Source organism: Girardinichthys multiradiatus, chromosome 5 (assembly GCF_021462225.1).
Source record: "Girardinichthys multiradiatus isolate DD_20200921_A chromosome 5, DD_fGirMul_XY1, whole genome shotgun sequence".
NCBI lineage: Eukaryota > Metazoa > Chordata > Actinopteri > Cyprinodontiformes > Goodeidae > Girardinichthys > Girardinichthys multiradiatus.
In genome coordinates, this window is record NC_061798.1 from 4,267,854 (window position 1) to 4,282,509 (window position 14,656).

Consider the following 14,656-nt stretch of genomic DNA (forward strand, 5'->3'; position numbering starts at 1 on the left):
ATTTTCATCATTATATTATGGAAAATAATGAACTTTATCACAATATGCTAATATTTTGAGAAGGACCTGTAGATGTTAACTTTGCAGCAATCCCTCCTACTGAGTAAGCATGTGGCGACAGAGGGGAGAAACTACTCCCTTTTAACAGGAAGTGACCTTCAAAGGAATCAGGCTCGGTATGAATGCACCTTGATGGGGAGATCACAAAGCCACTGCACAAAAATCACAGATGCACTGCTCCAAAGGTAATAACTACGGTAAAGAAAATGTTCAGAATTAATGGTAGCAATAACTGAGGGCCTGACGTCCACAAATGGGGGTTGTGCTCACAGCCCAACACCGTGCAGGATGCTTGGCATTTGCCAGAGAACACCAGGATTGGCAAATTCGCCACTGGCTCCCTGAGCTCTTCACAGATGAAAGCAGGTTCACACTGAGCACATGTGACAGACGTGACAGAGTCTGGAGACACCGTGGAGAGCGATCTGCTGCCTGCAACATCCTTCAGCATGACTGGTTTGGCAGTGGGTCAGTAATGGTGTGGGGTGGCATTTCTTTGGAGGGCCGCATGGCACTAGAGGTAACCTGACTGCCATTAGGTACCGAGATGAGATCCTCAGACCCCTTGTGAGACCATATGCTGGTGCGGTTGGCCCTGGGTTCCTCCTAATGCAGGACAATGCTAGACCTCATGTGGCTGGAGTGTGTCAGCAGTTCCTGCAAGATGAAGACATTGAAGCTATGGACTGGCCCGCCCGTTCCCCAGACCTGAATCTGATTGAGCACATCTGGGACATCATGTCTCGCTCCATCCACCAACGTCACGTTGCACCACAGACTGTCCAGGAGTTGGTGGATGCTTTAGTCCAGGTCTGGGAGGAGATCCCTCAGGAGACCATCCACCGTCTCATCAGGAGCATGTCCAGGTGTTGTAGGGAGGTCATACAGACACATGGAGGCCACACACAATACTGAACCTCATTTTGACTTGTTTTAAGGACATTACATCAAAGTTGGATCAGCCTGTAGTTTGTTTTTCCACTTTAATTTTGTGTGTGACTCCAAATCCAGGCCTCTATTGGTTAATAAATTTGATTTCCATTGATGATTTTTGTCTGATTTTGTTGTCAGCACATTCAATTTTGTACAGAACAAAGTATTCAATGAGAATATTTCATTCATTCAGATCTAGGACGTGTTATTTGAGTGTTCCCTTTATTTTTTTGAGCAGTGTATATATATATATATATATATATATATATAAAACATAATTAACAATATAGAAACTTAAAAAAACAATGAACACACTGAAATTACTTAAATTAATAAGGGCAAAAAATAAAGTTATTTAATTAAAATAATGTTTTCAATACTAAAATACTGTGCAAGACAAACCGAGATGACACTGTTGTTTAAAAGCCAAGGAGTAAAGGTAAGTTTTAAGAAGGAACATTTAAAACATAGGATCGAATTTCATTCCACAGTTTCAGTGCCACTCTGTAAGCTTTGTCAAAAAGAATCATTATGCCTAATTTAAAAAGTAGACATGATGCTTAATGGACAGAAACTGGGAGATGGTTCCACAGAAGAAGAAGCTGTGTGTCCCACTCTACCTAAATGGACCACCAATAAGGCTGCAGTAGAGTGCTCTGTTGGGAACATATGGAACAGCCAATTATTAGATATAACATGGAACTTGATTTTTCAGAGCTTTATGAAGGAAATAACAGATTTTCTTTGTAAATTCGTACTATCTAAATAAAGTTTACTTACTTCAAACAGAGTGTAAATATCTGAGTTTATTCTCAGGCTGTGTGCGTGGTTGTCACATTATCTGAAGCCAGCTGTAAAATTTAGTGCAATGGCCCTTTAAGAAATAAGACGTGAGAAGTGAAAAGCCTCCCTTTAGTTTTTACATTCCGTATTTAAAACCTACACGGAGAGCACGCATGCGCCGTTTGACTCGCTTTTCCCAACAGATCCTTTTTTTTTTAACCTATTTTCAAAACACGTCTACGTCGTATTCGTGAAGGTAACATAAAGCGCACTATAGAAATAGCGGAAGTTCCGGGTCTTTCTTCAAAATACGTCTTGCGGTTCTGCAACTTTGATGTTATGTTTTTTGTCGTGTTTCAAATTGTCGAGTAAGTATTCCATCATGTAATCATTGCGTTTTAATATAGTCAAAATCTTGTCTAAAATTAAATCGAGATTTTCCTGTTCTTTGGCGATTGCCCAACACGGCGAGCCTCAGTTTTACCGAAGCTTTTATTGTGAAAACAGAACTGAAAGTCCCATTATTGTTGCTAACTGAACCAGTTCAGCACCTGGTTGGTAGCTGTCAGTCAGCGGGGTGATGCTCGCCGTCTGAGAGCCGAACTGAACAGACTGGATCTCTGTGGTAAGTGAACATGACAGAATCATTCATTCTGTCTCCAGCTGTTCATGTGGTTAATAACAAACGGAGCCTTGCCGCGCTGCAGTCAGGCTGCCAACGTTAGTTTCACTCGGTTATCCGCTGCAAAGCTGCAAATTACGCTCTTTTATTGCGTTTTTTACCTTCACTGTATTTAAACGGTAACATACGTCCTGATTTTGGCCTTGGATCAAATGCACACTCACAATTAATATTTTCACCATATATTCCAGGTAATTTTAACAGAACAGTGCAGTGAGACAACTATGGTTGTGCTGGATGAGTGGACCAGTGGCCGCGTACAGTTAAGTAGTAAACCTCAATCCTCCGCTTAGTGGCTAATCTGTTTTGGATGGAAAGGTGGGCGGGGCTCGCAGGTATCGCGCGCCTCTCTGTAGACACGTGACCAGATGCTATATGGTCAGAGCCAACTTGATCAACGTAGTTTGCGTCAGTAAGCATTATTTGCGTTCATTGTCCCTGTCGGTTTAAGTTCAGACTAGTATCGAGGTCTGGTGGGCCCCGATAAAAGATCAGTTGTTCCTACATTATCAACTAAAAAGGTGCTGTTGGCATGTTTTAAATATATTTCGCAGTAGAAAACATAATAAAAAAACAGCTTTTTAAATACAGAAATATGGGCTTTTTGAAAGGTAAATGCTGAAAGGTTGTTACTTAAAAAAAAACTTAATCTGACAAACCATCCTCACTGGAACACATTTTAATTTATTGAATATGACTATAGATCTGGTGATGGAGGCATTTCAGGTGATTCACAAGTACAGGTCCTTCTCAAAATATTAGCATATTGTGATAAAGTTCATTATTTTCCATAATGTCATGATGAAAATTTAACATTCATATATTTTAGATTCATTGCACACTAACTGAAATATTTCAGGTCTTTTATTGTCTTAATACGGATGATTTTGGCATACAGCTCATGAAAACCCAAAATTCCTATCTCACAAAATTAGCATATCATTAAAAGGGTTTCTAAACGAGCTATGAACCTAATCATCCGAATCAACAAGTTAACTCTAAACACCTGCAAAAGATTCCTGAGGCCTTTAAAACTCCCAGCCTGGTTCATCACTCAAAACCCCAATCATGGGTAAGACTGCCGACCTGACTGCTGTCCAGAAGGCCACTATTGACACCCTCAAGCAAGAGGGTAAGACACAGAAAGACATTTCTGAACAAATAGGCTGTTCCCAGAGTGCTGTATCAAGGCACCTCAGTGGGAAGTCTGTGGGAAGGAAAAAGTGTGGCAGAAAACGCTGCACAACGAGAAGAGGTGACCGGACCCTGAGGAAGATTGTGGAGAAGGGCCGATTCCAGACCTTGGGGGACCTGCGGAAGCAGTGGACTGAGTCTGGAGTAGAAACATCCAGAGCCACCGTGCACAGGCGTGTGCAGGAAATGGGCTACAGGTGCCGCATTCCCCAGACCTGGGCTACAGAGAAGCAGCACTGGACTGTTGCTCAGTGGTCCAAAGTACTTTTTTCGGATGAAAGCAAATTCTGCATGTCATTCGGAAATCAAGGTGCCAGAGTCTGGAGGAAGACTGGGGAGAAGGAAATGCCAAAATGCCAGAAGTCCAGTGTCAAGTACCCACAGTCAGTGATGGTCTGGGGTGCCGTGTCAGCTGCTGGTGTTGGTCCACTGTGTTTTATCAAGGGCAGGGTCAATGCAGCTAGCTATCAGAAGATTTTGGAGCACTTCATGCTTCCATCTGCTGAAAAGCTTTATGGAGATGAAGATTTCATTTTTCAGCATGACCTGGCACCTGCTCACAGTGCCAAAACCACTGGTAAATGGTTTACTGACCATGGTATCACTGTGCTCAATTGGCCTGCCAACTCTCCTGACCTGAACCCCATAGAGAATCTGTGGGATATTGTGAAGAGAACGTTGAGAGACTCAAGACCCAACACTCTGGATGAGCTAAAGGCCGCTATCGAAGCATCCTGGGCCTCCATAAGACCTCAGCAGTGCCACAGGCTGATTGCCTCCATGCCACGCCGCATTGAAGCAGTCATTTCTGCAAAAGGATTCCCGACCAAGTATTGAGTACATAACTGTACATGATTATTTGAAGGTTGAGGTTTTTTTTATTAAAAACACTTTTCTTTTATTGGTCGGATAAAATATGCTAATTTTGTGAGATAGGAATTTTGGGTTTTCATGAGCTGTATGCCAAAATCATCCGTATTAAGACAATAAAAGACCTGAAATATTTCAGTTATTGTGCAATGAATCTAAAATATATGAATGTTACATTTTCATCATTACATTATGGAAAATAATGAACTTTATCACAATATGCTAATACTTTGAGAAGGACCTGTATCTTGTTTCCAGATCTTCTGCACCTCATGCAGAACGTCAAAAGGGACAGATATTACCCCAACAGAGTACAGTCTGTCCAGGTTCATGGCCCATGTTTAAAAACTGCCTAATTTATCTTCTAATGTTAGCATGTTGAAATGCGCCACTGTATCCAGAAGGGCCCCCTTCTCTGGATCAATACTCACCAGAGCTGAGATGTGACACTCTTTTGTCTGCAGGATCACACAACAGGAGATTAAACAAGACGATCAGGTTGTGCGTGCTAATTTGTTTTATTTTTAAGTGAAATTGCCTAATTATTGTTCCTACAATATCTTTTGTATGGCTTTAATTTGAGTCATTAAAAAAAGAAGTCAGCAGTCAGTTATTAAACTGCCAACTTTCCACATCCATCCAATTTCTGCTGCTCATCCAAGACTGAGCTGCAGAGGCAACAAATTTATGGGGAAACTCTTCCCAGAAACAGTCGAGTCCTGCTGGATTCCAAGGCGTCCCCACAACAGAAGGTAAATTAAAGGTCTTTAGGCCGCATTGCAAAACCTCCAAATTTAGGGTTTCCAGGAGGTGTCCTGGTCAGAAACCTGAATCTCCTCAGCTGAATAATTGCAGTGTGGAGGAGCAGCGGCTCTACACCGAGTTTGTCTCAGAGCTCCTCTTATGTCTGTGGTTGAGCCAGGCCATCTGATTATATCTGGGATCTTGTTATTTGACAAAGATTCATAACTCTTAACCATTAGTTAACATGGAATGTTGATGGCCCTGAGATTCGAGAGCTTCACATGAAAAAGGAATCAGTTTTATCTCTGATTTTATATTGACATTTGTTTCTTTTCTAACAAAATCAGGAAGAGTAACTGTCAGTGGTCTATTCTGTGTATTTTTAAATGTGCCTGTTTTTGTCTTTATCTGTCTATATTTCCAGGGTTATTGCTTCTAATAAGACTGGATACCAAGAACCATGGTGACCAAGAAAGTCAGGACAGAGTATATGAAGAAGTTCAGGGATCCCAAATGGGAGACGTTTTCCAAATGCTATGAGGACTCTCTAAAATATCGCCTGACCCGTCGAGTGATGGAGCATTCCCACAAGCCCTGGTTCTGGGAGGGCTGGGAGAGCGGTTCCGATTCCAGTGGCTGGTCCACACCGAGACTAACCAGAAACAAAGTTGCTCCTCTATCTCTGCCCCCACAGCTACCACCCTCACGCTCAGAGGTAAAACAGAAGCTGATGGAGGGAAAGACCAGTCCTGGTTTAAAGTCGTCCTCTGAGGACAAACAGACTGAAGTGAAAACAGGAGAGTGTCCTGTTGTAGACGCCCCACCAACAGCAGGTTAGGAAACTAATTAGTTATGATATTAATTGATTTAACACTTGTTTGGATAAACATTTTTCTATAACGCAGATAGCTCTCTGTTGTCAAATATGAGCCATTGGTACTTTTGTCTGTGTTACTTAGATCAAGAAGAACCAATAAGAGATACACTACATTGCCCAAAGTATTTGTTTACTTCTACAGGTACATGAACTTTGATGACATCATATTCTTGATCGATGAGGTGCAGATTGTTGATGGACATACAGTTTCCAGCAACAGCTAACTATTCTGTAAACATCTTCCATAAGGTTTAGGAGTGTGTTCATAGGAAACCAGTATTGCAGCCTCGCTCTAAGTCATGGATGAATTAGAGCAGCAAACACACACATCGCCTACTGTGGACACAGAAGACTAGTTTTTTTAAAATATATTTATATTTATTGTTTTGCGGTACTAGAGGCCTTTATTTTCCATTTTTCAACAGTAGGTAGACAGGAAAGAGGGCAAAGAGAGGGGGAGACATTCGGCAAAGGTCGCCGGGTCCGGGACTCAAACTCAGGAAAGCTGCATTGAGGACTATAGCCTCTGCACATGGTCGCGCGCTTTACCCCGACACCACCAGCGCCGCACCCCAGAAGACTCATTTTAAAAAGGTTTTCTAAATCTTGATTTATTTTAGCTCCCTCCTGGTTTTAGGTCATCTTACATGCATGTTTAGTACACAAGGCACCAATTGGGTTTAAGCCCTAAATGAAGCAGCGCAGGTACTTAAAAAAATAAATGTGACTTCCTGGTCAGCAATGTCTCTTCTCTGGCCTACATTCAGTCTCCATGGTAACCAACTGTTGCATTGGCAGTTTTTAGCACCTCTATAGTGGGTTCAACTGAGATTTTCATCCCAGCTTTGTTTGCAGGTTTCTTAGCAGACCCATCGCTTTGTCATTTGGACAGAATTATGTCATAACCACTTGTACATCCAGTTGGATTCAGGGATGTTGCTATGGAGACAGTCTACAAGAAAAAAAAAAACAAAGCTTCTTAACCAGGGCTGCCTCTTCAACAGTTGGTCCTCCATAAAGAGATGTTTATTATCTGCCATACATCATCAAAGCTGCTCCTTATCTAAAAGCCTCCATCATAGCGCATGGAGCAAAATATAAATACTGTTGACCTGGAACAGAATCTGGAGAAACTTTCAAATGTTTATTTAGGAATGTAGGTACAAACTATGCCTGGCCTACTTGATAATAACTTTTAGACAATATCTCTGTGGGAAGCTTGAGAACTTCTAGAAAACACCTTATGGTTTGTTGCTACCTACTTAAACCACAAAGGTAGAAAAGCACAGCTTTGGCACTTTAATTAGACCGGATATGATGTCATTGAGGTTGTCTGTAGGCATCCTTAGGAAACTGAGACAGATCTGTGATCTGGGCAGATGGAGGGCTTTGTTTATACATTTTACTTTAAATTAAAGGTCTTTTTAAAAAGCTGTCCATGTTTGTCATATTCATCTGAATCAGCTGTTGTAGAAAATGGTGTGAACGGGCCTGGGACAGTGACAGTGACCCTGCCTCCAGACACCAGTGGGCCCTCAGATGACACGGCATCAGACAACAGGCCTAACAGTTCGGAGTCATCTGATGGGAAGCGTGTGAAGCCAGCACCGCGACGACGCCACCGCTGTCGCACTCCTCGCTCTGTGCCAGTTCAGCGGGACAGTTCCCTCGAGGACAAACCAGCTGTGGTCCAGAAGCCACCGAGAGCCAAGAGCCAACCAGCAATAAGCAGCAAGGGGAACTGCAGACCGTCCACCAGGACGGACTGGACCGAGAGACACATTGAGGTAACTATTCCTTCACTAGTTTTTCACATTTTGTCACACTGCTATCACAGATTTCTGGTGTGATAAACCAACCTGATGCACTGAATTTAACTGAAACATGTTTTAGAAAATGTTTTTACAAATCAAAAATCTGACAACTTTGTGGGGACTGAAAACACATGAATATCACACCATTTTTTATTTGAAAACTATTTTCATCATTTTCCTCCAACTTATCCAATATGTGCCACTTTGTGTTGTGTTGTCACAAAAATCCCAGTAAAACACACGCCGATGAGGTTTGTGGCTGGAACAAGATGTGAAAAGGTTCAAGGGAGCATTTACCAAAGCTCGGAACTGAGGCTACATTATTATTTGACATGCTTACATTTATTTATTTACCTGTAGTTCCTGAAGTTTGATATTTTATACTTTTAAAACTTTGGCTATTTATTTCACTTCTTTGAAATGTTTATTGACTCTGTTATGCTTTCTTATTCTCATCATCTGTGATATATATATATATATATATATATATATATATATATATATATATATATATATATATATATATATATATAAATGTATTTTTACTTGTTTTCACCAATTTAATACATTTGGGTGTCTGACATTGTATTAATAATTTTTGTTACCTTTCTGGGTCCTTTGGTACCTCCAGTGTTTCCCCATTACACACAGTTCTGGTTAAGATCTATAAATCTTATCTGAAGTCAGCGTGAGAGTGAGTGTGTTTTAATGTAAGGGGTTGCAGTTTACATACGGACTCTACAGAAAGTCTCAGTGATAGTTTGGGATGTAAGGTTTAAAGTTACCTGAGAACTGGAGCTTTGTCACCCAGCACCCTGCACACATTAATAATAAAACACACACGGTATACTTTTCATTGACGAGCCCTCTGGCTTTTTCCTCTCAGGGCCACACGTCCGCCGCCTGTGTTCAGAGCCAGCCCAACAGGCGCAGCTCCAATCTGGATCGTCGGCGGGCTCGGTCGGCTGACCTGGAGAAGACACGGCGGTCGCAGCTGACAATGGCCAACAACGATGACCGATGGATGACAGAATATATGCGCTGCTTTTCTGCCCGGCTCAGGTAGAGGCAGAATCCACAAAGATCCCTGAAAACATGTGTTTACTAATCAGAAGAGAGACATGAAGAGGTGCAGATTGTTTTCAGCTGATTGAGCAAGACAGGCTGAGCAGCATGTAGTCTCAAGGTGGGTTCAGTGAAGAAGTTAGCTGGGGAACTTACAAACCGGGAAGCTGGCCAAAAATATTCAATTCAGTTACAGTTCAGACCTATATCTCTCATTCCCCTGGCAAAGCACTCCTCTTTTTACCAACAAGTTTCTTGTGATTGAAAGTAATGTTTTTGAGGCGGACCAACCAGAATCCTAACTTTAATCTGACAGAGAATCATTGAAGGGAACTAAAGATTAGGGTGATGGTAAGGAGGCCTTCAAACGCTTGGAGCTCATCATCCAAGCATCAGAGGAAACATGCAAACCCCTGTTCAGTGATAAGAACGGTTTGGCTCTTCTAATCCTAATTAAGAGGGTTCTATTAATGATTCAGAAGGACATTAATAATTTCCAAAATGCAATTTATGATAAAATGAAAATAAACACAGGTCAATCATTTTAATTCAAAGGGAATACGGCTTATTGCCTTGTTTTAGCTTTTTGAGAGATGCTGGTCTCAATTCTTTTCAGAAACTAACATTTTGGTTGAATTAAAGATGTAAGAGTAAATCTACCTGGCGTATAAATCAGTTTTAGCTTAACTGTAGCTCTGTTTCAGTTAACAGATTTATGAGCTGGTGTGCAAAATAAATATGAGGAATGCAGAGAAGAGCTCTCCGATCAGGTCAGCAGGGATTTAGAGGAATAAAACAGTAATCTTTGTCCGTTTCACATCCCTTTTTGTTAAAACAATTAAAATGTTCTCTCTGCTTGTATTGCTTTTACATTCATCTCTGATAAACTTAGCTTTTAGGCCGCAACACCACTTCCCCCTCTTCTTCAACGTGTCCTTCGCCTTGAATGATCTGTAGGTTCCTTCTGATAAATTCGGGGGAATAAAGATTCAGAGTATCCCCCTGGAGACCACTAGCTGCCCCGGAAAACATACAGACACATCTGTTCACACCCCTGGTGAGGATGTGGGAAAATCCTCAAAATAAATTCATCTTTTACTTCAGTAGCATAATGTTACTATGATTTGGTGAGGTTATTTTAGGAATTAACGGATGTGTTTTGGATCATTGTCCTGCTGAAAGCCAGTCCTGTCCCATTCAGTTTGTTAAACAGTCCACAAATATTTCTTTAAAACCTCCTGGTATTTCCAATAGTTCCTGATGCGTTGCATTCTAAAACGGTTCCCAGGGCCAGTGGAAGAGGAGCAGGCCCACAGATCCTGCAGCATACCAAACAGAATACATGAGATGCTTTTCAACCTCTTCTTCTTTTGTTTCAAGCTAAAGATTCATCTTAGACTCATTTAATCAAAACACAGTTTCAGTTTAAATCCCAGTAGAGGTTAGCAAAGTATCACCCCTGAATGACCAGTTGGAATGTAATACTAATGGTGGTTATGGTGGCCCCTAGATGTCACCCCTTAGCTCTCTGCTCTCCAGCAGTTAGCTTTGAAGACTTTTTTTACCTCCCTTAACATTCTGCTCAACCTGTGAGGTGGCGGAATAAATATTGGCGCTTGCTCAGCCTAATGGCCATTGGCTAATAGAAATGGACCTCTTTGTCACATAATATTTGTACCCCAGGGAAACAGGATTATTAATTAAAAAAAGTTTCTAGAAACTAGAAATTTGCCATTTATTTAAAGTAATTGGTACCAATAATTGTGACGCTGGCGATTTTGTTCAAAGCAGTTATTTTTCAACATGGGAATAAATGTACTTAGATAATAGGTTGGATCTTTCTAAAAACGTCAGTGTGAGTTGAGCCTGCGAGAAGAAAAGATGAATCCATTTGGAGGATGTTTATACACCTTCACCAGGGGCACCAGTCGGCATGTCTGCATCTGTATCTGCTTCTATACTGTTTTAAAGGAGAAACCAGAGGGAGAACTGATCTTCTGTCACTAGTGTATCTGAACAATAGCAATGATAGCAAAAAAGATGTGTTCCAACAACAACTCAACATAACCCTGCTTACTTCTTCACTTCAGAGTTGTCGTGTTGCATCAGTGAATCCCTGCAGTTGAGGATAAAAGCTGTATACAGGTTTACATGCAGACTAAAGCCCACAGAAATACCTCTGTAGTGTAGAAAAGTAACAAACATACAGACTGAATAGGTCTCTACACAGCTTAGTGTTTGAATCTCATTTTAGGAGCCAAACAGGAACAGGTCTCTGTAATCTACAGATACATGTGCATCCTGTGTGCTTTTACCTCGATGGCAGTGCCTCTGTGAGCAGGATGCTGCCTGTCTCTGAGCGAGCTGTTTGATAATGAACAACAAAGTGGGATTACAATGAAGCTTTTTAAACTTAATCTATTCAGACTTTAAGAAAGTGCTAACATTACTTTCTGAATGTGCAGTATTTTATTTCTCACACTGCTATACTTTTAAAAAGTCACACTTGTGTATTTTACTCATTTACTTCTGTCACTTAAAGGCAGCTGAGCGTTCTAACTGAGGAACCAGAGAGGACCAAATTAAAATATTTTTGATATTAGGTCTTGTATTTTGGAAATAATGACCTCTAGTTTAGAGAACACTAATGCAGGGGGTAATAAGAAATAGATAAATATAATTTATCATCTCAAATTAGTATTCTTAAGTATGTATTCTAACAGAAAAGATCTATATTTATGGTATGCTGGCTTTATTATAGTCTCAGTGTTGATAATGAACCTCACTTCATTTAAACAGGTGATAAGCTGTTTAGGGGCTTTCGGGGGGTGGGTTATATTTAGGTAGGGTGCATCGTAAAGGGACGCAACGTAATGCTGTTTTTCTTATTTGTGAAGATACTGAAAAGGAAAGAAAAGAGCTCCTTCTGAGCTCCTGGAGCTCTGTTAGTCTCTGTGCTGGAAGCTTGAACATGCTGAGGTTGCCCCAACACTTAGTGTCCATCTAGCTGCCACTACAGGCACATGTAGTAACTAAAGGCATTGTTTTGGTTTTCTGGTTATCTCTAACAGTCTTCTAAATTTAACAGGATTAAAGGTTATAAATAAAGCTGCTCTTCTGGAAGCTTTCTGTGAAATTCTTTGAAAAGGTCGGGTCTGTAGGATCGTTTATTGTTCTTTAGTTCTACAGAGATGGGATGAAGACTGATCATTGCTCCCTTTACCAGATATCTGGATCTGAATGATTTTCCTTTGTTAAATAACCAGGATGTAATGAAAAGTGCAGCTGTTCGGTGTTATGGTGAGGAGATGATATGGGTGACATCACCATGTTGTACTGATTGGTCTGGTTGCTTTCTGCTGGAACTGTAGATAGTAAACACACATTGATGTCATTGTTGTGTCTCGTGACCCACTCTGAGGGCTAAATGTCATTATGCACCATTTTATTTTTGCAAATACTCTTCTAGAAATCTAAATGCTTTCAAATGAACTATGAATGAATTAATTTCACACCTGCTAAACTTTCTATATATGAATGCTTTTATAAAACTCTGGAGAACCTCTGCAACATGCTGTACTATTTCATATATAATTAAGTGTCTTATTTATAAGCAGCTCCTTTTATTGATCATCATGTGCTAGTTGTTCTTGCCTCTGTCTTACCAAAACATTTATGAATCTGGAATCATTGTATGTTTGCTGTTTTTGATGTGAAATCATTCAAACGAATTTATCATTAATATTTGATTTTGACCAAGAAAATAACAGGTTTAGTGATAACCAGTTACTCACTCTCACACACACACACACACACACACACACACACCCCACCCCACCCAATGAGCCATACACAGTAGAATCACCAGCTAAGCTAACGTGAGACTGCAAGACCCACATGCACAGGGAGTGTGTGTACATTGCCTTGCAGAAGTATTCACTCTCTTGAACGTTTTCCCAATTTGTTGCAACCACAAACCTCAGTGTATTTATTAGGATTTATAGTGATGGTCGTTCTATCACATGAATATGATTTGATCTGAAGCTGAATCCTTCTTTCTGGCTGTATGTTTGGGCTCCATCCACCTTCTCATCAACTCTGACCAGCTTTCCTCTCCCTCTAAAAGAAAAGCAACTCCATAACATAATGCTGCCAGTACCATGTTTCACCATGGGGTTGGGGATTTGAGTGTGTTTTTCGCCGCTTCCGTGTTTTGCATGCAGGCAGAAAAGTTCAACTATGGTCTCATCTGACCAGAGTATCTTCTTATACCTGTGCGCCTCTAGATGTTTTTTTGTCATTGCAAAAGTGCAGACAGGAATCTTTAGAGTTTTCTTCTGACAATGGGTTTCTTCATGCCACTCCAGGCTAGGTTTGTGGAGATCATGACTTATAAATATCCTATTGTCAGATGGCAAGCCTGTCAGTTTATGTGAACAGCTAGTATTTGTAGGTTTGCAGTTGTGCCACAAGCTTTCTATTTTCCGTTGATCTACTGTACTGTACTTTGAACAGTACTTTGTGAGAGGTTGTTTTCTTACCTAACTCTGCTTTAAACTTCTTTGCAAATCTCTCCCTGACCTGTCTGCTGTGTTCCTTGTTCTTCATGATGCTGTTTGTTCTCTAATGTTCTCCAACAGACCTCTGAGGCCAGAACAGAACAGCTGGGTCTAAGAATAATTTACACTCAGGATGACTCTGTTTACCGATTAGCTTACTTCTAAAGGCGGCTGCTTGCATTGGATTTTATTTAGAGGTATCCGTGTAAAAGGGGCTGAATACAAATGCATGCCAAACCTTTAACCTAGTATTTTTCCACTTCGCAAAGATGCTCTGCTTTGTGTTGATGTCACATAAAATCATAATAAAATACGTTTTGTTACCATTAATTGTTGCAAAATAAAGAAAAGTTCAGGGGTATGAATAGTTTTGCATCGCACTGTATTCTTCACACAGATAGTGACTGACCCTCTATCTGAGGGTAAACAGTGTTAACCATCAAGCAGCTCCAGCCAAGAATCTGGTTTGTTCTTTAAAACAGATGTGGACCAGTTGTTGGACCGTGTTCCTGATCGACACACACGGTATGTCCCGGTAGAATCACTGTGGTATTTGTGTGCATATTTATTTCATGTTTTTGTGTTTGTATGTTCAAACTATCAAAAGATGGAATCTGAACCTTTATGAAGTGGTAAATTTACGGAGAAACTGAATGAAAGTGTCGACACGAAGTTAAATCAATGTTTGTGTCAGAAAATGTGATTCAGTTCAGGTTTATTGGTGGAAGATATTCTGAATGTTAATATGCATCCAACCATTCGATCACTTTACCTCCACTGATGTTTGAATTGATGCTTTGTGTTGAAATCATGCACCATATATATTTCCATCAACTTAAATGTATTGCTGTGAATAAATCATTTCAACAAAATCTGATTGGTGTGGTTTATAGTGAACGTTAACTAAATTAAAGAAATCATAGTTTTGTCAGGTGCATTTCTATATCCGTTTCCACCTTTTCTTGTTTCTGTGTGCAGGCTTTACTCAGTAGAAGCTTTCAGGTTCATAGTAACGGCATAAAGCTTCACTTTTAATGCTCAGATCTAAAGCCAGGAGTAAAGGCATGTACTTTAA

At 40.5% G+C, this 14,656-nt stretch overlaps 1 protein-coding gene across 1 annotated transcript; it reads left to right on the forward strand.

Annotated features, from left to right (window-relative positions):
• Positions 1 to 2,311: 2,311 nt before the first annotated feature.
• On the forward strand, positions 2,312 to 14,453 carry ccsapa (centriole, cilia and spindle-associated protein a). Its single transcript, XM_047366917.1, has 4 exons — positions 2,312 to 2,401; positions 5,691 to 6,099; positions 7,608 to 7,930; positions 8,844 to 14,453. Exons 2-4 carry the CDS (start codon positions 5,727 to 5,729, stop codon positions 9,021 to 9,023), a joined length of 876 nt encoding a protein of 291 aa, XP_047222873.1. The 5' UTR covers positions 2,312 to 2,401; positions 5,691 to 5,726; the 3' UTR covers positions 9,024 to 14,453.
• Positions 14,454 to 14,656: the final 203 nt, after the last annotated feature.